The sequence below is a fragment of the Schistocerca gregaria genome, chromosome 1 (assembly GCF_023897955.1).
Source record: "Schistocerca gregaria isolate iqSchGreg1 chromosome 1, iqSchGreg1.2, whole genome shotgun sequence".
Classification (NCBI taxonomy): Eukaryota; Metazoa; Arthropoda; class Insecta; order Orthoptera; family Acrididae; genus Schistocerca; species Schistocerca gregaria.
In genome coordinates, this window is record NC_064920.1 from 806,739,261 (window position 1) to 806,763,632 (window position 24,372).

The window sequence follows — 24,372 nt, forward strand, 5'->3', positions numbered from 1 at the left end:
GTCACTGAAGGCTTAATGCATTTCTCTCTTGACAGCCAAATGTGTTTCATTCAGCATATCTCTATCTATAGGCATGTGCTTTGTTTTACACCTATTATGCAGTAGTCTCTTTTCTTTAGAAGTTTCTTTACAGTGACTATATACCATGGAGGATATCTCCCATTATGAACTGTTCCACTGGGTACATATCTATCCAGCATTTGCTCAACTATTCTTTCAAATGTGAGCCATAGTTCCACTACATGCTCCTGTACTGTGCTGAAAGTTTCAAGTTTCTCATTAAGATATGAAACTACTGAGTTTTTATTTAGTTTACTTAACATATATTTTTCTGCTTGTTTTAGCTGTCATTTGTACTTCGATAATCACCGTTGCCACAACAGCATCATTGTCAGCAATACCAGTTGCGATATGAACATCCTCAAAGAGGTCAAGGTCTGTTTGTTGCCATTAGATCCAATGTATTTCCATCATGAGAGTGGGGTTCCAAAATATCTGTTCTAAGTAGTTTTCAGAGAAGACATTTAGTAATGTTTCACAGGATGTCTTATCATACCCACCACTGACAAAACTGTAATTTTCCCAATTGATTGTTGGACGATTTAAGTCTTCACCAATGCTTACAGCATGACTGGGAGACTTATGTATAAGAGAACTGTGGTTTTCCATTAAGTTTTCAGTTGTGTCAGGAGACGAATCTGGTGGGCAATAGAAGATTCCAATTACCATCTTATGCCCACTCCGGTCTTGCCCAGACAATCCTACATTTAGCTTCAGTTTCTGTCTTGCTGGATCTGAGTTTCTCATCCGCTCCATCAAATACACCATCTACATTTCCCATTTGCCTATCCTTTGATATACACTTAAACTTTTCCCAAAAATCACACCACTATCAGTTTCAGGTTTCAACCAGCTTTTTGTACCTTGTATTATATGAGCTTCATTGATTTTCAGAAGCACTTCGGATTCTGGCACTTTGTTGTAAATTCTGAGGCAGTTAACTACTAGGATAATAATACTCTCACCTGTGAGAGACATTTCTTTTAAACTTACACTGATATTTCTGGGTTTCCTACAGCTATTGTTATCTAGATGGGATGGAGAGTTGCCTAAACTAAAAAAAATCTTTGCATGCACCCCACACACAGTCAACTACTTGGGTAGGAGGCTTTGATATATACTGCACACATCACCATTTAGGGGGTCCCTACAGTTCTCAACCCTATGGCGCAAGTCCACAAAGAAGCAGCTTTGCTTGTTACAGAACCTTTGAAGTCACTGGCTCAGTTCTTGCACTCTACTCAGAACCAGAGTACCAAGATCAGTACAGGGGAAAAATTTTGCAAATTGTGAGCTTCACTGAAACTCTGTGCAAGGGTGGTCTTCTCAGCCAGTTGCTGGAATGACCCAAGTGTGACTTCAGAGCCCAGACAACAGGCATCATTTGTTCTCATGTGCACCACAGTCTGTAGTTTGTTTCACCTTGTTCCCTCAATGATTGCCAGTATAGCCTCTTCAACATGTTGAACGAGGCCCCCAGGCGTATACACAGAGTGCACCTGGTGTTCTCCCCTCTCCCTTGCTGCCCTTTCCCAAAGGGGTTCCATTAGTTGCAATATGTTTGGACTGCTGACGATTAATGGACTCCCTATCCTTTTGCATTTGCCTCCTCTCAACACATGACAAACCAGGTTTCCCTAAAACAGATAAAGTGAGTCCTTCTAGCTTTGTTTCAGTTTCAGTGAAAGACAGTACCTCAAACATGTTCATTAGCAGGATCAGTATAACACCCTGGAACCATCTACTCTATAGGACGCCTGTATCTACCAATTACACATTACTCACAGTCAAGTACGACAGAGCTCAAACTTCCTGCAGAGCAGATAGGATTCATACGACAGGAGAGTACCTGAGGTACCTATATGTGCTGGTACCATAGTTTCATGACTCTTGGGGGCACTTCCAACACACCAGTTTGGAGCAGCAGCCAATAGTTTGACAGTAGTCAGTGTGATTTTCAGTTGCTTATGAACATTAATCAATTCACCCCGTGTTTGAGAACAGCATTCACAGTTGAGCTGCATTTTGGCTGGTGTAATTCTACTATAGGACAAATAACTGTACACTTTAAACTAAGCCAGCTGCTTATCTTTTCATCTGTTGAGCTAAAAATTTACTTCTTTCCTATAAGGATCAAATCAAATACACAAAATGAGATTTCTATTACGGCAGCAGAAAAACCTACGGTAAAAAAATCACTTGTTTCCTAAAACTTTGAGGTTAGTAACAGTTGATAATAAAATCAAAAATAGAATTAACACAGTTAACTATCACACTCTAAGCTAAGGACAAAAATACTGGTTGCAAATTCCATTCAGCTATCCAGCTTTTATTTATTAGAAATGTTTGTTCATGCTAGAACGCTATTGGTATATCTCAGTACGGGACAGAGTTAAGGATACAACTGGCTTTCTCAAAGGGATGATTCTTGGGAAAAGTATGCAAGTGAGCCTCTGTGAAGTTTGGCTGGGTAAGACAGAACTGATAACAGCTGGAAGTGAATACATGGTGTGTACTTTAATAAATCACATATTCCATGTACTACTGTTAGGCAAATGTATGAGCTTGAGTTTCAGATTATTAACACTTCTAATATACCATGAAACAATACTTTCAACATCTTAAGTGCTATGTATGGCGTAATTTGTTATGGTCCTTATTTGTCTCAACTAACAATGTGTAATTAGCGCACACACACACACACACACACACACACACACACACACCTCTCTTGTTGACCATGTAGACTACTACGACTGTCCGCGGGTCATATACTTATCACAAAATTCTTACTAAATTTTTTAACTGATCCATCGTCTGGATACAGCTGTCTGTAACAAACAATTGCCCGAAATTATGCTTTTCCACTATTGATTACATTTCTTGGGAAATGCAGTGTCTTACAGATTAATACCAGTAACTGCGCCGATACGCACTATTACTGCTAAAAATTCGAGCCTAGTGGAGCATTTTCTCAGTTATAGTTAATATCTATTACAATAACAAGAAGGTAGAGTCTTACATGAAAACGTAAATTCACAGAATGAACTTCGCCTACCTTGATATTTCCCGACATGTCATATTTAACAGGGGCGAATATACCTCCAAACCTATCTGAAACAATAAAAATTGAATATAATTTGAATACTCAAGTCATACATAATTACGAACACAATTTTGCAAGATTGTTTTGCTATTTACAACAAAAGTTTCCGAAAACACCTGATTCTTACCAACCAATTCGACAACGCCTTTCGACGCCTCTAGGAAGTTAGAAGTATTAATTTTCCCTTCAATAACATCAGGAAAAGGCACTTGCACTGTTGTAAAAAAGTTCTTTCTTCCTTGAGAAGATGCTTTATTCGTCGGACTAGACATTTTGTACACGTGTATCAATTTTATCACAACACTCACTAACTTGGTAAAGCAGAAGAATAAAATGCACAAACTGCAGCCGTTTGGCCTCCAATCGCTATCAGTCCGTTATCTCCTGACCAGCATTTTCTCCGATCGGCGCCACAGAAAGCCATCACTTCATCTCGGAGTTAATCAGCTGTTCGCTGTCAAAATAAGACCATAGTTTCCGGCCGAAAGATTACGCGGTACTTTTGAACTACAGCGCGAGTTTTTCCTTGAAGACACAGTACAAAAAGAGAATAAACTGCATGTAAAATATCATCTTTATCTCTCAATAAATGCATAATAAAACCAAATAATACTAAGTTGACGTCATCAGACTGTCTATTTCAATGAGTTATTATACTGTTGAAAAAGCGACAGAATACTAAAACGATTAAATCATTTTAAGTGAAAAGGACAGGCGTGCAGAGTGCTCATTGTCACTTCGAGAAAATTGATAGAGTGCTTGCACCAGAAGTATAACAAAACGAAGACAAAAACATTTCTGTTGGATTTTGCAGTTTCGATCGTATTCGGCATTGTCAAGTGCAGATGCATTAGGGGCGCGCCAAAAATAATCATAAAATTTTGTACATCTTGCAGGTGTGTGTAATCAATAAACATGTATAGTCTTATGCACAGGAGCGGTTTATTCTTGTAGCACTTGGTATGAACCCCGCAGCCTCACAGTCAGGTTTTTCGGGGGCAATTTTGTATTAAAAATAATAATACTGATTAGGATTATGTAAGGATGATTGTGTGGTATTTTTAAAGTACTACAAATAACAGATCCCTAGTTAATCAAGTAACATATTACATAATGGCACTCGGCTTTTTATATTATTATTATTTACATATTCCGTGCGACTCTGGTCTGCTGTGCATTATTATTGTGAAAGTGCGCAACAATGTTGTCGATTGAAATTATTTGGTTTACGTTTTTAACATAGCTCGCCTAACAATCATAGGACTGACCACACCCGTGCGGCGTGCACCAAAGGATCTGAGCGGAATAGTTAGACAATTAGCTGATCTGAATTAAGATTAGTGATTGTCTCACTCAATTGCTGTTTTGGTGTAACAGTATGTTTCTTGACTTGTTTTCAAAAAATGTTTGTAAAGTTTTCATGCTTAATTTAATGTTTTACTCAGATGCACGAACACAGATCAGGCCTTCGCAATCGGTTTTGTCATGTTTTACTATTGAGTGTGCCACGATTTATTCTGACCAATGGATATAAACATAATAAGTTTGGACTGGGACGCATTTTACATTTTAACATGAGCTATAATAATTTACAATCAATTCTGAGGCCCTCTGTACAAGTTACGTACTGCAGGCAATTTTAGTTCTGTTCACTGGTAATTCGAGTGAACCTGGAACACTAGTTGCCTTACTGTTTCCGAATGAATTGGAACACCCAGATCACTGTGCCAGTTACAATTTTATGATGGAGGGACTCGAAAGAGGCAAACATAATAAACTTTTCTGGCTTGCGACAGTGTTGTACAGCTGCACGTAGTGTGAACGGAAATTGTAATTCTCCTTGACATTTTTGAAGATAGGCCTTTACCAGATATTTTCCATTTTTTGTTGTATTTATTGGCATTCTTCCTCTCCTTTTAGTCTACATTGCACTTGCCTAAAATAACACGTTCCTCTTGAAGAGTTACCTTCTGGTAACGGGAGTGATGATTAGTAATACAGCTAATCAATTCCATAGTATGGAGATCACTGATCCAAGGTTGTACTCTGTCCACAATAACTTGACGATTGTACTAGTGCTGCCAGGAGCGGTGAAAATCGGTACTAGTTGAAAGATATTCATTTATCTCTGAGCTCTGCCAAAGTTAAGCTGTCAGATGACGCGACTTATTATTTTGCAGTGTGCACCTGTGTGCACACAGTTTGCAGTAAAGGTAACAGAACTGCTGCAAGTTCGCGCCGTCCTCTAGTCGCTCCGTGGTCTTCGGCAGTAGGAGTGCGAGTCCAAGACACTCCTACTGCTGTTATCGAGAGCCACAGAGTTAAATTTCATCTTATCGTGGATAAACGTAGTAACTACATAATGAAAGAATCACAAAACAGTAACTACGAATTAAAGCTTTCCTTCTGCAATGAAAGCCTCGTGTGAAACAAAATTCACCGTAATACCCAGAACTTTATTGGACATAAAATTCGTAATGACATCGGCTTAAAAACAAAAATCTTCCTGAAAACTTAAATCTTCTTGAAAACTAGAATCGTTTTGAAACCTTACAATCTTCAAGCCTAACAGTCCCAGTAAGTCTTCTTTGAAACTAATGAGTTACTTGCAGGCTAAACTCCTTAAAAACCCTTTTTGAAAGTAAAGAATTACCTTGGTTGCATATGGGTAGATTAGTCCTGCTTATGGTGCAGTCATTCAATCTTAAAGAAATTCTGGAATGTTTTCCCATCTTACTGTCTGATATTGTTGTACACTATTGACTGTGAGTGAAGCACCCATTAGAGCTAATCCCCATGTTCAAATATTTTGTGCATAGGATGTAGGTTATAAAATTTCCAAGAATCCGCACATAATTATTATGTTCTGCTATGTGAAAAAAATTTTCCATGTCGTATCAAAACAATGTATACCAGCTTGATTTTCTGCTCAGTCCTGGTACTGAGGGCCAGTTTTTTCCCCCTCCTCGTTTAGCACATGACATTATTCATCACAGGAAAATATATAGACTACTTGGCACAACACGATACTATTGCTTAATGAATTTTGAAGGTCTTCCTACTCATAATTACTTATTTAATTATAAAGTCATTCCAGTCGCTGCATATGCCTAGTGGGAGTATTGGTAAAATAATGTATTCTCCTGCAAGCAATCTGCAAATTTCTTTATAGGTGTTTTATTATGTGTGTGTGTGTGGGGGGGGGGGGGGGGGGGGAGGAGGAGGAGGGCAGAAGAGCAGATATTATCTTTTGCTAGTTTCCCTTGGTTAATAGAAGTTAATGAGCCAGCTAGTTTATCTCAAAACTGTGGTAATTTCATAATATCAATAACCTCAGACTTGAAACTTCCTGGCAGATTAAAAGTGTGTGCCAGACTGAGACTCAGACTCGGTACCTTTGCCTTTCGCGGGCAAGTGTTCTACCATCTGAGCTACCTGAGCACGACTCACGCCCTGTCCTCACAAATTTACTTCTGCCAGTATCTCGTCTCCTACCTTCCAAACTTCACAGAAGCTCTTCTGTGAACCATGCAGAACTAGCACTACTGGAAGAAAGGATATTGCAGAGACATGGCTTAGCCACAGCCAGAGGGATGTTTCCGGAATGAGATTTTCACTGTGTAGTGGAGTGCGCGCTGATATGAAACTTCCTGGCAGATTAAAATTGTGTTCCAGACAGAGACTCGAACTCGGGACCTTTGCCTTTAGTGGGAAAGCGCTCTACCATCTGAGCTACCCAAGTTTCCAATCAGTGCACACTCCGCTACAGAGTGAAAATCTCGTTCTGGAAGCATCCCCCAGGCTGTGGCTAAGCCATGTCTCCACAATATCCTTTCTTCCACGAGTGCTAGTTCTGCATGGTTCACAGAAGAGCATCTGTGAAGTTTGGGAGGTAGGAGACGAGATACTGGCAGAAGTAAAGCTGTGAGGACAGGGCGTGAGTCGTGCTTGGGTAGCTCAGATGGTAGAACACTTGCCCGCAAAAGGCAAAGGTCCCGAGTTCGAGTCTCGGTCCGGCACACAGCTTTAATCTGCCAGGAAGTTTCATGTCAGCGCACACTTCGCTGCAAAGTGAAAATCTCATTCTGGAACCTCAGACTCGATTATTGTCATCTTTGTAAACATATGAAAGGTACACCACTGATTACTGACTTTTTGTTGTTGTTGTTGTTGTTGTTGTGGTCTTCAGTCCAGAGACTAGATAGATGCAGCTCTCCATGCTACTCTATCCTGTGCAAGCTTCTTCATCTTCAAGTAATTATTGCAACCTACATCCTTCTGTATCTGCTTAGTGTATCAATCTCTTGGTCTCTCTATATGATTTTGACCCTTCACAGTTCCCTGCAATACTAAATCGGTGATCTCTTGATGCCCAGAATGTGTCCTACCAACCGATGACTTCTTCTAGTCATGTTGTGCCACGAATTCCTCTTCTCCCCAATTCTGTTCAGTACCTCATCATAAGTTACATGATCTACCTATCTAATCTTCAGAATTCTTCTGTAGCACCACATTGCGAAAGCTTCTATTCTCTTCTTGTCTCGACTGTTTATCGTCCATGTTTCACTTTCATACATGGCTACATTCCTTACTAATACTTTCAGACAAGACTTCCTGACACTTAAATCTGTACTCGATGTTAACAAATATCTCTTCTTCGGAAACTCTTTCCTTGCCATTGCCAGTCTACATTTTATATCGTCTTTACTTCGACCTACATCAGTTATTTTGTACCCCTAATAGCAAAACTCATCTACTACTTTAAGTGTGTCATTTCCTAATCTAATTCCCTCAGAATCACCCAATTTAATTCAACTACAATCCATTATCCTCCTTTTGCTTTTGTTGATGTTCATCTTATATCCTCCTTTCAAGACCCTGACCATTCTGTTCAACTGCTCTTGCAGGCCCGTTGCTGTGTCCGACAGAATTACAATGTCATCAGAAAACCTCAACATTTTTATTTCTTCTCCATGGATTTTAATTCCTACTCCGAATTTTTCTTTTGTTTCCTTTACTGCTTGCTCAATATACAAATTGAATAATATCGGGGATAGGGCTACAACCCTGTCTCTTCCCCCTTCCCAACCACTGCTTCCCTTTCATACTCCTTGACTCTTTATATCTGCTATCTGGTTTCTATACAAACTGTAAATAGCCTTTTGCTACCTGTATTTTACCCCTGCCAACTTCAGAATTTGAAAGAGAGTATTCCAGTCAACATTGCCAAAAGCTTTTTCTAAGTCTACAAATGCTAGAAACACAGGTTTGCCTTTCCTTAACCTATCTTCTAAGGTAAGTGATAGGGTCCGTATTGCCTCGCGTGTTCCAACATTTCTACGGAATCCAAACTAATCTTCCCCGAGGTCAGCGTCTACCAGTTTTTCCATTCTTCTGTAAAGAATTTGTGTTAGTATTTTGCAATCATGACTTATTAAACTGATAATTCAATAATTTTCACACATCAGCACCTACTTTCTTTGGAATTGGACTAGTTATATTCTTCTTGAAGTCTGAGGTTATTTTGCCTGTCTGAAACATCTTTCTCACCAGATGGTAGAGTTTTGTTAGGCCTGGCTCTCCCAAGGCTATCAGTAGTTCTAATGTTATGTTGTCTACTCCTGGGTCCGTGTTTCAACTTAGGTCTTTCAGTGCTCTGTCAAATTCTTCACACTGTATCATGTCTCCCATTTCATCTTCATCTACGTCTTCTTCCATTTCCATAATATTGTCCTCAAGAACATCCCCCTTGTATAGACCATCTATATACTCCTTCCACCTTTCTGCTTTCCCTTCTTTGCTCAGGACTGGTTTTCTATCTGATCTCCTGAGATTCATACAGGTGGTTCTCTTTTCTCCAAAGGTCTCTTTAATTTTCCTTTAGGCAGTATATATCTTACTCCAAGTGATATATGCCTCTACATCCTTGCATTTGTCCTCTAGCCATTCCCTCTTAGTCATTTAGCACTACCCGTTCATATCATTTTAAGATGTTTGTATTCCATTTTGCCTGCTTTATTTACTGAATTTTTGTATTTACTCCTTTCATCAATTAAATTCAATATATCTTCTGTTACCGCAGCCCTTGTCTTTTTACTTACTTGATCCTTTGCTGCCTTCTCTATTTCATCTCTGAAAGGTACCCATTCTTCTTCTGCTGTATTTCTTTCCCCTGCTCTTGTCAATCGTTCCATAATGCTCCCTCTGAAACTCTCTACAAATCCTGGTTCTTTCATTTTATGCAGGTCCCATCTCCTCAAATTGCAGTCTCCTCAGTTTTAATCTACTGTTCATAACCAACAGATTGTGGTCAGAGTCTACATTCCCTGGAAATGTCTTACAATTTAAAACCTGGTTACTTAAACTGTCTTAGCATTATATAATCTAGCTGAAACCTTCCAGTGTCTCCAGGCCTCGTCCACATATACAACCTTCTTTCATGATTCTTGAAGCAAGTGTTAGCTATGATAAAGTTATGCTCTGTGCAAAATTACACCAGGTGGCTTCCACTTTCATTCCTTACCCCCATTCCATATTCACCTACTAGTTTTCCTTCTCTTCCTTTTCCTACTATCTAATTACAGTCCGGCATTACTATTAAATTTTCATCTCTCTTAACTATCTGAGTAATTTCTTTTATTGCATCATGACTCCCTCAATCTCTTCATCATCTGCGGAACTAATTGGCATATAAATTTGTACTGCTGTGATAGGCATTGGCTTCGTGTCTAGCTTGGCTACAATAATGCATTCACCATTCTGTTTGTAGTAGCTTATCCATGCATATTTCTTTATTCATTATTAAACCAACTCCTGCACTGCCCCTACTTGTTTTTGTATTTATAACCCAGTATTCACCTGACCTAAAATCTTGTTCCTCCTGCCACTGAAATTCACTAATTCCCATTGTATCTAACTTCAACCTATCCATTTCCCTTTTTAAATTTTCTAACCTACCTGCCAGATTAAGGGATCTGACATTCCACATTCTGATCTGTAGAATGCCAGTTTTCTTTCTCCTGATAAAGTAGATCAAAAAGATACTTAAATATGTGGAGTATCCTGCAGCCAGTGACAAAATATGTTAGCAAGTTTTGCACCCTTTTAGTTTCAGAGTAATTAACATTGTTAGTGAAATGGAATTCCATATTTGGGCAAATAAGATAGTGAATTCACTTTAAATTACCATTGTATCTAAAAGACCACATTCAAACAGTTCTTCTTCCACTATTCAGTTACTTAGAAACATAAATGTTTAATTGTAAAATAGCCAATTTTAGTTGAAGCTATTGTAAATTTATAAAAGAGGTATATGGGAAGCCATTTTAAGCCAGTCTACAGTGAATTTCAATGGAGCAACATCTATGTCCTCAAATACAGGATAATGCACTCCAAACAATGTAGTATAAATCATGTCATAAAATGAACTGGAATTTACCTAGATTTTGTATCTAAGAGTTTATTTAACAATTCAGTGACTGTTGTGTATGATTAATTGGATAGTGACTGTGTCATTAGTATCATGGACCGTGTCAAGCTCCAATAATGTCCACTGTGACAATAGGGTCAAACTATAAGCTTGGTTTCTTCGAATAGTTACTTACTGTGCACATCATTTTGTTATTGAATTGGCTTAGATTTCAAGGACAGTGATATAAGAACTTTAATCAGTGACTGTCTTAACTAACTTTTGTAAATAGTTACTTCGGTCTTAGATTACTGCACTCCAACAATTCCATTATAGGACATCAGTCACATGTGTAATATGTGGTTAGCCAATTATCTGTGCATAATTTAAGTGAATGAAATTCAATCTGGCCATAAACATTAGTTCTTTCAGTAATAAAAGTGCTGTTAAAATGTTTGAACTGTAATCTTGTTGTGAATCATATCATTTAAAATAACCTACTTGCAAACACCAGTTTTTCAGCCAGATTCAACACAGGCACAGCTGTTGAGTGCAGTGATACTCGCCTAAGGAAGCCCGCTTTGCAGTGTGCCTCTGTGTCATATGTGCTTGGTCCCCCTTTGTAAAGTGGTGTTACCATTATCAGGATGGATGTCTTAAAAGATGTTTCCCTACAAAAATACCATGTGACTGCTCCAAAACCATTTCATATTATTAGTTTGGTTGGAGGTACATTATTGCAGCATGCTGTAACTTCATAAGGACACATATATTAATAAAGAATGCCATCTGTATTCTGTCCACTCTACTCATTTTCTTTTCCTGATCATTGTTCAGACTACATCCATGCAACTGGTTAACCACAGTTTTTGTGGCTGTATTATTATTTATAATCCTAGCTATTTCTGTTCAGTTGTTGATGTTTGGACTTCTCCCCATTGCCGTTACAGCTAATTTTGTCGGGTTCAGCCACACTCTCCTCCATCCTCCAAACTTTCTCATGATTGTGAATTACTGCCTGAATGTCTAGAGTCTTGTATGATGTTAATTATGACACATTGTATTTGCATGGATTACAAACTTAATACCTCAAAAGGAAGGATCCAGCTCCATCACTAAAGCTTAAGAGGTGGTGCATAGCAGGCATCCTTGTTGCAGCATTGTTTGAATATCGCACAAAGGTATGATTTACTTTTACCTGTGCATGGGTAACCTGGTTGTGTTTGTCTAATATGCCCACAAAAGCCTGGTAAAAATCGTTCCATTCATGGTCACTGTTACACAGTAGTGTTTAGCTCTGTCCTAAGCAGCTTGTAGTCTAAAAAGGTAATGTTTATCAGAGCTGTGACTTACAACTCACAAGCACAAGATCCATAAAGTTGATGACATTGACCTGCAGTCACACTGGCTTCATAGGACCCCACTATATGAAGTGTGAGATTTCTGGGCCTGTTATTCAGTAGGAGTCTGGTGAGCTAGGTCCACATTTTGGGAGCATGAGCATATTTGGCGAGTAGTATTTTGTACTGACAATGGTGGTCAAGTTTGGATATCAAGCCACTCACACCTCCTATAAATACTGTGGGTAAAATTTGCCTTGTTAGAAACTTGCTATAAAACTCGGTAAACATTTTTTATTATAATATACTAATATAAAATATTGGTGCTCATATTATGACTATTTTGACTTAATGATGGGGTATGGTTGTGATATTGTGTTGTTTTGTTCCCCGTCTTTTATTTTATCTGCTGCAGTTCCAGTCGTATATATTGTTGTAACACTGATCAAACATAATATGAGTATTTCCACCAACCAACTTTTAATTCATTTCCACACACAGGAAAATACAGACACACTGGATAATGTAGTAATTAGTACAACACACAAAATCAGGCGTATATTAAAGCACAATCTCACAGTAAAGTGTCACACAATCACAAAAACATTAGAGCGGCCAAGGGCCTGGCAGGCTGGCTTATATACAGCTGTTTGCACACAGTACAGTTCTTGCTGTGCCATCTGTGCTGAGTGAAGTGGTCATTGAAGCACGCGCTGTTTAACTATGTACGCTTACTGTATGGGGCAACAACACTCCTTCGTCTTGGGGGTATCTGTTCACTGTGGAGATGTCTGTGTCTTTGTCAGATGGGACGACTGCTGGAGCAGGTGTCGTGCTGTTACTGCAGAATATGGTCTGAAATGACATATGGGTGGACAGGTGTGGTGCTCACTCTCCCGTGAGAGGCCATAATGAAGCACCGGTGATGGAGCTGCCATGTCCATATGCAGGCAGGCACTTGGTGATGGAGGTAAAAGAGAAGGCAAAGGCAGTGGCAGTGATTTATGGGGAGGAAAGCAGCCCTGCACTAACTGCTACACCTGGCAGCAGTGGCTCCCAGAATGAAGATGATGCAGGAGCCAAAGGGGGTGGGTACTGTGCCGCAGGACCAGTGCGGACAGTGGAGGCAGCCACGCTGGTGGCAGGTCTCCAGTGCGTGGTCGGTCATGCATGGGCAGAGCTGGTCTAGTGTCAGGGCACCAAGCCATTGAAGGTGCACATGACTCAGAGGCAGCAGCCTCAGCAGTGGTGTACGACTGCCAGATCCACTTAGGGCATCGGCCAGACTTGCTGGTGCAAACGGCAGAGCTCGGATAGAACTGCTGTGAGGCAGGTGTTGGCAGGTGGCTGGGCATCGGCCGGAGCAGGTGAAGCAGCATATGGGGCTGGCAGTTGTGAAGCAGCTTCACCAGGCCATAGTCATCAACTGCAGGGAACCTATAGGAGCTCAAGAACCTATCGAGTGTGTCCTCAAGAGAAAATTGTGTGATATATTTTTTCATCTGAGTTTGAAAGTACGGATCAACTGCTCCACATCACTGTTTGACTTGTGAGGGGTCATAACATGCCAAATGCAAACACAACAGTTCATCCTGACCAAATACTGGAACAGGGCCAGTTGGCAACTGAGAGAGAGCATCTTTGTACAAAAATCCTGAGATGCAAATTGCAGGCCATTGTTTATCACCAGCGTATATGTTAATCTTCCGAGGAAAATATCTTTGTGAGAGTCATGACTGGATGTGGACGGACTACAAAAGACATAAGGAAATTTTGAGAAAGTGTCAACAAACCAAAAAGAGTTAAGGAAGGAAACTGCAAAATCAGCTTGAATACACTCCTGGGGTGCTGGGGGTTGGCCACAGAGCATGAGAGGCGCATGGTGCAACCTGATGGATAGCATACACACACAGGCTAACACAACATGCATGATCTAGTTGTCAAAACCCAAACAAAACACGTGTGGTGGGCCAGCAATTTTGTCCAAGAAACATGCCCGAGGGCCCAGTAGAGTTGGTGCATGATGGTCCACTGCAACATGGACAGGATCACAACCCTGGGCACTGTGGTGAAGAGCATGGACAAATTGAATAGCCCGATGTAAGACAGGATTGGCTGACAGCTGCCAGAATCTGAGAACTGGTAATGGGAAAATTATTCACAGTGTTTTGGACTTTGACATCTAAATGGAAACACAACAGTTCATCAAAACACTGTATCAGGGCCAATTGGCAACCGAGACAGAGCATCCACATTAACATGTTGTGTAGTGGGGTGGAAGTGAATCTCATAGTTCCAGCATTGAAAGTGATGGGTTGCTTTGTCTGGAAGACAGACTGAAGGATGAGGAAGAGAGCCAGAGGTTTATGACCAGTAATCAAATGAAATTTAGAACCATAGAGGAAAACATAAAAGTTTTTTGAGTGCATAGACAATAGCAAGGACTTCTTTTTCTATCTGTGAATAGCACTGTTATGCCTGATTTAGGGTTTTGGAAGCATGTGCCATAGGGCGCTCGGAACTGTCCATGTGTTTGTCCACAAGAATGGCTCCAAGGCCAGACTAGGTGGCATCTGTGGCCAAAATGAGATACTGACCTGGTTGTAAGGTAAGAAAACAATGTGCCAAGTGTAATAATGATGTCACCAGAGCAAAAGCAAGCTTTCAGGTGATGACCAGTGAAAAGGAACACCTTGATATAGAAGAGCCTGAAGGATCTGAGCCCCACTGTGGCTGCATCAGGAAGAAATTTATGGTAGCACACAATCGTTCCAAGAAAGGCTTGCAACTCCTTGACATTGATAGGACGTGGCAAAGCCATAATGGCATCAACATGCTAGTGCAAGCTTGTAAGACTTCAAAACCAAGGTAGATGATGAACGACTAAAAAATTGCAATTTGTCCAAGTTACATTTCAAACTCATAGTTTGCATGTCCAAGTTACATTTCAAACTCACAGTTTGCAGTACCATGAACAAGGCCTGAAGGTTCATGAGTGTTAATCTGTAGAGGAATCGGAGACAAAAATATCATCTAGGTATTTAGTGCACCCCAGAATGGCAATTGTGAGTTGCTCCAGAAATTGTTGGAAAACAGCGTGGGCACTAGCTATGATGAATGGCAAGTGCAGGTACTGGTACAACCCAAAGAAGGTATCAACTATGAGGATATGTTTGAAATCAGTTGCAAGGATTCCAGATGGGTCTATTTTGGAAAAATATTGGTCCCTGGATAGCCAAGCTAAGAATTTATTTTAAACAGGATAATTGTCAGATATGAATAAATAGACTGTGATTTCACAGACTTGTTAAAATCACCACAGAGCTGGGGGCTGCTGATAGGTTTTGCGACAATGACCAATGGGGTAGACAATTCACTAGGGGAGACTGGTGTGACAACACCCAAGAATTGAGTTCTGCTTTGACTTGCTCCCAAAAAGCAATGAGGATTCCCACCCTATACTGCCCACAAACAGTGAGGAAAATTCCAAGTAGAGTGCGTCCAGTTGTTAGTACAGAACTTAATCCAATACTAGATGCACTTCATCAGAAATAGAGAATCCAAAAATTTTGATGACATCTAACCCAAATAAGTTTTCAGTGTTGGCATCATCAACCACTACAAAGGTCAAAGGCCGAACAACTGCTTTATACCTTATGAGAGTAGAAAACTGTCCCAGTGTGGGTAGTTGTTTTTTGTAACTCACAAATGAACAAGAGGCAGTGGACAACACCTGTGATCAAAGATATACATAGGTTTGAGAATTTAACAAAGTCACTGCAGCACCCATGTCTACTAGCAGTTTTAATACCTTATCCATAACATGCACTTCAGTATAAAATTTGTTTAGGGCTGTTGTAACTTGGGAAACACTGTTTACATCCATGTGATGAATGAGAGTGAGAGTTGCACACAGACACAATATGTCCATTTTTCTACAGTGTTTGCACATATCCCAATGCTTTGGGCACTCGGGCCACTCTTGTCGAACAAAGAAGTAAGGGCACTACGTGAGAGGAGCACATGGCCACTGTTGTTGTGTGTACTGCTACTGTTGTTTAACACAGTGCTGCCCCATGCAACTTGAAGACCACGATTGTATGGCTGCGATGTCATTATCCACTCGTGAGCTAACCAATGGTGACTGAAGAGGAGGAGAGGTATCACCTGCTTCACACCAAGTTTCTGTCTGACCTCTTGCTTCTGTAGATACTTCAAAAGACTGGGCAATGGTCAAAATCTCTATGAGGTACGGATTTTCACATTTTAGAGCGCATTCACTAACTTCTCTCCAGGGGCTAAGCATATTACAGCATCACAAAACATTGAATTAGCATGAGAGTCCCAGTGAGCTTCAGTAACAACCTGGCATTCACAGCAAAGCCCATAAAGTTCTGCCGCCCAAGCTCTGTAGGACTGTTGTGGCTGTTTTTGTCAATGGAAGAACTCAGCGCTTGCAGCAATAATGTGAGTACGCGCAACCGACACATTCCATCAAAAGAGAGACTAGGCAGCTTCCCACAAAGGAGCTAGCTGATATAAAAGGTGAGGAACATGAGGAGAAATGATGACAGAAAGAAAGCCTTACACACATTGGGGTCAGATACAACAAAAGATTGAAAATTTTACTGAAGGCATTTCTTGTGCACATCCTGATCCTCTGCAATATCATTGTATGGAGGAAACAGTGGGGCCCCATCAGTGGTGATGAACCCTGTAGCTCAGTTAAGTTGCCAAATTGTTTAGTGACACAGAGAGAGCCTGCTGCTGGTTGGTGAGAGCTTGCTGCTGTTCAACAAGACATTGAAGAATTTCTCCCTCTGACATATTGGTCTCAGTGAACTGCAAATTGAAACACGCTGTTTAGAATACCGCACTCATTGCCAAAAATATTGCAATGTTGCACAAACACAGTATTAGGATTCCCACCAGCCAACTTTTAATTCACCTACACAAACAGGAAAATTGACACACTGAATTACATAGGAATAAGTACAACACACAAAATCTGAGGTTACATTAAAGCACTGTCTCACAGTGAAGTGTCCCATAATCACAAAAACAGTAGAGAGGGCAATGGTGCGAAGCACATGACATGGCACTGTGCCGAGTGAAATGGCCTCTTTAGGCTGGCCGTGGAGGTGTGTGCTTGAAGAACACGATTGTATGGCTGCGATGTCATTTTCCACTTATGAGCTAATCAATGGTGACTGAAGAGGAGGAGAAGTATCACCTACTTCACACCAAGCTTCTGTCTGACCTCTTGCTTCTGTAGATACTTCAAAAGACTGGGCAATGGTCAAAATCTCTATGAGGTATGGATTTTCACATTTTAGAGCGCATTCACTAACTTCTCTTCAGGGGCTAAGCATATTACAGCATCACAAAACATTGAATTAGCATGAGAGTCCCAGTGATCTTCAGTAACAACCTGGCATTCACAGCAAAGCCCATAAAGTTCTGCTGCCCAAGCTCTGTAGGACTGCTGTGGCTGTTTTTGTCAATGGAAGAACTCAGCGCTTGCAGCAATAATGTGAGTACATTGGTGCGCAACCGACACATTCCATCAAAAGAGAGACTAGGCAGCTTCGCACAAAGGAGCTAGCTGATATAAAAGGTGAGGAACATGAGGAGAAATGATGACAGAAAGAAAGCCTTACACACATTGGGGTCAGATACAACAAAAGATTGAAAATTTTACTGAAGGCATTTCTTGTGCACATCCTGATCCTCTGCAATATCATTGTATGGAGGAAACAGTGGGGCCCCATCAGTGGTGATGAACCCTGTAGCTCAGTTAAGTTGCCAAATTGTTTAGTGACACAGAGAGAGCCTGCTGCTGGTTGGTGAGAGCTTGCTGCTGTTCAACAAGACATTGAAGAATTTCTCCCTCTGACATATTGGTCTCAGTGAACTGCAAATTGAAACACGCTGTTTAGAATACCGCACTCATTGCCAAAAATATTGCAATGTTGCACAAACACAGTATTAGGATTCCCACCAGCCAACTTTTAATTCACCTACACAAACAGGAAAATTGACACACTGAATTACATAGGAATAAGTACAACACACAAAATCTGAGGTTACATTAAAGCACTGTCTCACAGTGAAGTGTCCCATAATCACAAAAACAGTAGAGAGGGCAATGGTGCGAAGCACATGACATGGCACTGTGCCGAGTGAAATGGCCTCTTTAGGCTGGCCGTGGAGGTGTGTGCTTGAAGAACACGATTGTATGGCTGCGATGTCATTTTCCACTCATGAGCTAATCAATGGTGACTGAAGAGGAGGAGAAGTATCACCTACTTCACACCAAGCTTCTGTCTGACCTCTTGCTTCTGTAGATACTTCAAAAGACTGGGCAATGGTCAGAATCTCTATGAGGTACGGATTTTCACATTTTAGAGCACATTCACTAACTTCTCTCCAGGGGCTAAGCATATTACAGCATCACAAAACATTGAATTAGCATGAGAGTCCCAGTGAGCTTCAGTAACAACCTGGCATTCACAGCAAAGCCCATAAAGTTCTGCTGCCCAAGCTCTGTAGGACTGCTGTGGCTGTTTTTGTCAATGGAAGAACTCAGCGCTTGCAGCAATAATGTGAGTACATTGGTGCGCAACCGACACATTCCATCAAAAGAGAGACTAGGCAGCTTCGCACAAAGGAGCTAGCTGATATAAAAGGTGAGGAACATGAGGAGAAATGATGACAGAAAGAAAGCCTTACACACATTGGGGTCAGATACAACAAAAGATTGAAAATTTTACTGAAGGCATTTCTTGTGCACATCCTGATCCTCTGCAATATCATTGTATGGAGGAAACAGTGGGGCCCCATCAGTGGTGATGAACCCTGTAGCTCAGTTAAGTTGCCAAATTGTTTAGTGACACAGAGAGAGCCTGCTGCTGGTTGGTGAGAGCTTGCTGCTGTTCAACAAGACATTGAAGAATTTCTCCCTCTGACATATTGGTCTCAGTGAACTGCAAATTGAAACACGCTGTTTAGAATACCGCACTCATTGCCAAAAATATTGCAATGTTGCACAAACACAGTATTAGGATTCCCACCAGCCAACTTTTAATTCACCTACACAAACAGGAAAATTGACACACTGAATTACATAGGAATAAGTACAACACACAAAATCTGAGGTTACATTAAAGCACTGTCTCACAGTGAAGTATCCCATAATCACAAAAACAGTAGAGAGGGCAATGGTGCGAAGCACATGACATGGCACTGTGCCGAGTGAAATGGCCTCTTTAGGCTGGCCGTGGAGGTGTGTGCTTGAAGACCACGATTGTATGGCTGCGATGTCATTTTCCACTCATGAGCTAATCAATGGTGACTGAAGAGGAGGAGAAGTATCACCTACTTCACACCAAGCTTCTGTCTGACCTCTTGCTTCTGTAGATACTTCAAAAGACTGGGTAATGGTCACTGTATAGTGTTACAACATAAATAAACTTGAAATTAGCTATAATCATTTGCCAAATTTCTGTTTACGTTCCTTAAGTACTACCTCGTTCACCCTGCAGTTATGCTATAATTTGAACTTGTGTCTCTATTCTTTTATCACATAATGGATCAAGAATAGGCGCAGAATTTAGGCCCGTTTCTCCTGCATACGTGATTTATACCTCTCAGTAGAGTGGTATCTGACATTAATAATTTTTGGCATATATTTTCTTATAGCAAAGATCCTTGGTTTATGTATTCCAGTGTCCCATAAATTTATCTTAATCGTGAAGAATAAAATTTACTAGCGTTTGAAACCTGTACAGAAGAAGACATACAGATGTGAGTTAGTAATTCCTTCCCACCAACTTTTACACATTATAATAAAAGAAATGCTTATATGGAAGAGGAGGAGTTGTCAAGGAGAAAGTTTTCAGTTTATTTTCAAATTTTACTTTTCTGTCTATCAGGCAATTTATGTCATTGGGTTAGTGATCAAAGATTTTAGTTGTAGCTTTGTTCACTTCTTTCTGTGGTAAAGATGACCTTATGTAGCATAATAAATGTCACTTTTTCTTCTGGTGCTGTACCTAATATACATCATTGTTCCTTTTCAACTGCAGTGGATTATTCACAACAATGTTCATGAGGGGATAAATATGCTGTGAAGTAGTATCAAAAATGCCTATCTCCTTAAACAGATGTCAACATGTGATAGAGGGTGAGCACCACATATAATTCTTAAAGCACAGTTTTGAGCAATAAAGACTATTTCTTGAGGGCAAGTTTCTCCAGAGCATTATTACATATGACATTATTGAAAAATATGTAAACATACTGATTTCCCTCTCCCCAAAATTTGCAATGATTCTAAATGCAACTGTGGGTGAACTAATTGTAACAAATTATTTAGGAATAAAGGAGACGACTCACCTAAAGGCAGAAGTGCTGTGTCATCTACTGATAAACACACAAAAGCTACAGAGCTTTACTTTGCTAGCTTTCAGAATGAAATTCCTTATACTCTCTCTCTCTCTCTCTCTCTCTCTCTCTCTCTCTCTCTTTCTCTGCATCTTTCGATGATGCAGTGCTAGTGCCTTAAGGTGAGTTGTCTCCTTTATTCCTAAATAATTCATTACTCTCGACCAGAACTTCTGCACATTATTGAGCTAACTGTAAGTTGCTTTAGGAGTTCCAAAATCTGTTTTTCACAGTGTAAATTCTCATCGATTGGATACCAAAGACTTTTGAAGTTTAATGATTATAAAGAATCCGCCTCAATTGCAAATAGAAACTGGATGTTGACCTAGGTTTTGACGTGGAAATCCATGCCTTCTTCAGAACACACTAAAACTACAAACTGCCTAAAGTCCAACATTAATATAGAATGCCCAAAAGGGCAAAAGACTCGCCCGTTTGGGCGTTCTGTTTTAATGTTGGACCATTCCTCTTAAGGCAGTTTGTAGTTTTAGTGTGTTCCGAAGAAGGTGTGATTATCCATGCTGAAACCTATGTCAACATCCGGTTTCTATTTGCAATTGAGGTGAATTCTCTATAATCATTAAATTATTCATGATTGCTGACACGCCGCAATGTTAAAAGTTCTCAATTTTGAATTTTGCACCCTATTTATTATTTCCTCACCATGTGTTATTCTTATCATTGGTGTAGTACCACTAGATGTTGAGTACTGAGTATTTGTGTCTTTTTAAAATATAGAGTGAGACAATTAACTGAAAATCAGTCAATGATACTTTTAAGAACATTGTTTACTATTTCTTCTGTTGCTGTATGTATGCTTAGACTGATTACAGTACTAGTGTTATCTGCCAAAAGAATTAATTCTAGTTGTTTTATGTTAGACAGAGGAACATTAACATATAAGATGAACAATGGTGAACCTAAGATTTAACCTTGTGGAACTCCATATATGATTTCTGCTCAATCACAATAATGTACTAGGTCAGCATCAGATGTGTTACTAAGCACAACTTCCTCCATTCTTTTGGTTAGACATGACATTATCCACTGATTGGCTATACCATCAGTCCCATGTAACCTCATTTATCTAGGATAAATGAGAAAATACCGACCAGCACTATTTTTTTGTCATTTAATGCTAGTAAAATTCTGTAAGTGAACATGTAATTGGCATTCTCAGTAGAGCAACTCTTCTGAAATCTTAATTGTGATTTAGTGATGTCAGTTGTGAAATGGGTCATTAATTATAGACATCTCTCCTGTCACCTGTCTTAAAGAAGGGTTTAACAACTACACATTTCAGTCTTCAGTAAGGACAGAATCTGAAGTAATGAATTAAAATTTGTGCCAAGGCCAGAACTTGAACACAGGTCTCCTGCTTACTACGCAAACGTGTTATCCCTACACCACCCTGGCAATGTGGCTAAAACAGCTGCACAGAGTACGATAATCCAGTGCCCTTCCTAACATAAACTTCAATACCTGGCCTTGGTACAAATTTTAATTCATTACTTCAGCTTCTATCATTATTGAAGATAAAGTGGAGACTCAATATGTATCCGAGAAAATGTAATTTCATCAGATCAGCATTTCAGTCTCTCTGGAAAAATGGCTTGAGTTAATGATGCATTACATTTTTCAGGTAAGACAGAGTGTAGTACACGGAAAAAAATCTTTAGTTCTCCATTAAACGTCATCAAATCCAGGTGAGCTTTTATTTTTGAGAGAATATGTAATTTTCTTAATTTAAAAGGCGAAGTCCCCGTTTCCCAGTTGTAGCAACAGTCACTGCACTCATATGAGATTTCATTTCTGTCAGCAGCAGCCTGCTCAATTCAGTGTTCACACAGCTTACAGCAGTATTAACCCAGGGCTGGTCATGGGGCCATAGGACATTCACAAAACTTACATTTCTGTTTGTAGTTGCTAATCTTATTTCATCTACGTCATCCCTAATGTTGTAACTTCTGTCTTTAGCCAGGCTGTTGTCTGTGTATTGGAATTTATGTGGTTTATCTATATGGACATATGTTTTATTTTTTCTGTCTATTTTTATCCATCCATTTGTCTAATTAGTTTACAGCAAAGATTAAAACACATTACGCCCACAGCAATCAAACCTGTGGAGCTAGTGAGAGAAAAAGATGAACATGTTTGTTAAAAAGTCCTATCAGATGTTTCGTCAGTCTTCTATTGCCGACTTTTCCCATCGATGATAGACAGAGGATGTGGATTTCTGTTTAGTTCACTAATAATCTGAAATATATTAATTCTTATAATGCAAAGTCAACTACACTTACTAGTTCCTTACTTCACCTGATCTATCTATCTGCAATGCTGGTACCTGTAATACTTTGGAGAAGCAAGAAATTTAAGCAGAGCTAGGTGGATGCCATAGCATTGTCTTCAAAGAAGAGGAGGAGGTAAGTAACTTCAAGGCTAGAAGAACTATCATCTAATAATGCAACGTTATATGCTACAGACATTTTTTGTATACGAAAAATCGTAAGCCTGAATGTCTGCAGTGTGCATTGCAGTGCTTAAATTAGCTAAGACACACACTCCCCAGCGAACTCACTACTGTTGCACCTCTTGTGTGGTGCCAGCAAATTTCCATTTTAATATTATTCTCAAAATTATTAATAAATCAATAGGCCTGCTCCAACCAGGGCGTAATTTTGGCTGGAACTCACTGAATGGACATGCATTAATGGAGCAAGTACAAGTGGCTGGCAGCACTTGAAAAGATGATGCCATAGTCATGAAAACTAATGACTTGTGCTAATATATACCAAGAAGAACTAGGGAGCAAAATGATGCTGCTACAGGCTTGAGTTAATGATGCATTACATTTTTCAGGTAATAGCACCTGTTGTTTCCATTAAATCTTGTGGTTTTACTGTTTTTATTATAAGAAAGTATGTTTTAAAAACCTGAATTTCAGAGTGGTATTTTGTAAAAAATGATCTCTCATTGTAAATTTTGTCACCAGGTTTCAAAAACTGAAACGTGATTTTTATGGAATGGGAGGAAAGGTGGGAGGGGGGGGGGGGGGTGTTGTACAGTGAAGAAGTGCACTCCAGCACTTAGAAATTAAGCATTGGCTCCACTTACTGTAATACCCTAATCATATTTGTCAAAAAAAGGCCAAATAGAAATCATGTTCTAGTTGTACATTCTTCGGTTGACTGCAAGTTCGGACTGCACTCTGTGTCTCCAGAATATCTTTTGTATTGCAAGGATAATGAGATAGATTTCGTTTGTATTACTTGGCTAAGAAACTGGTACCAGTCTGTTGTTTGAGTCATTGTCATAACACATATGGCTTTGCAAGGTTGTATGTACAGGGTGTTTCAAAAATGACTGGTATATTTGAAACGGCAATAAAAACTAAACGAGCAGTGATAGAAATACACCATTTGTTGCAATATGCTTGGGACAACAGTACATTTTCAGGCGGACAAACTTTCGAAATTACAGTAGTTACAATTTTCAACAACAGATGGTGCTGCAAGTGATGTGAAAGATATAGAAGACAACGCAGTCTGTAGGTGCACCATTCTGTACGTCGTCTTTCTGCTGTAAGCGCGTGCTGTTCACAACGTGCAAGTGTGCTGTGGACAACATGGTTTATTCCTTAGAACAGAGGATTTTTCTGGTGTTGGAATTCCACCACCTAGAACACAGTGTTGTTGCAACAAGACGAAGTTTTCAATGGAGGTTTAATGTAACCAAAGGACCGAAAAGCGATACAATAAAGGATCTGTTTGAAAAATTTCAACAGACTGGGAACGTGACGAATGAATGTGCTGGAAAGATAGGGCGACCGCGTACGGCAACCACAGAGGGCAACGCGCAGCTAGTGCAGCAGGTGATCCAACAGCGGTACATCGTGTGATTGCTTTGGGCTATCCGAAACATACAGGAGGCAGCGTGGATTGGCCTCCCTATTCGCCAGACATGAACCCCTGTGACTTCTTTCTGTGGGGACACTTGAAAGACCAGGTGTACCG

At 40.0% G+C, this 24,372-nt stretch overlaps 2 protein-coding genes across 2 annotated transcripts in view; one reads left to right on the forward strand and one right to left on the reverse strand.

Moving 5' to 3' along the window:
• Window positions 1–5,196, reverse strand: part of LOC126270585 (glycolipid transfer protein) — an 83,630-nt gene extending 78,434 nt beyond the window's left edge. Inside the window, exons 1-3 of the mRNA XM_049974081.1 lie at window positions 5,134–5,196; window positions 3,294–3,691; window positions 3,119–3,174 (exon numbers count right to left, since the gene is read on the reverse strand). Coding sequence (XP_049830038.1) covers window positions 3,119–3,174; window positions 3,294–3,438 — 201 coding nt within the window. The 5' untranslated portion in view covers window positions 3,439–3,691; window positions 5,134–5,196. The remainder of the gene's footprint in view (window positions 1–3,118; window positions 3,175–3,293; window positions 3,692–5,133) is intronic.
• The window catches only part of LOC126270569 (craniofacial development protein 2-like), a 120,261-nt gene that overhangs the window by 56,495 nt on the left and 39,394 nt on the right, over window positions 1–24,372 (forward strand). The gene's annotated exons all lie outside the window — the stretch shown is intronic.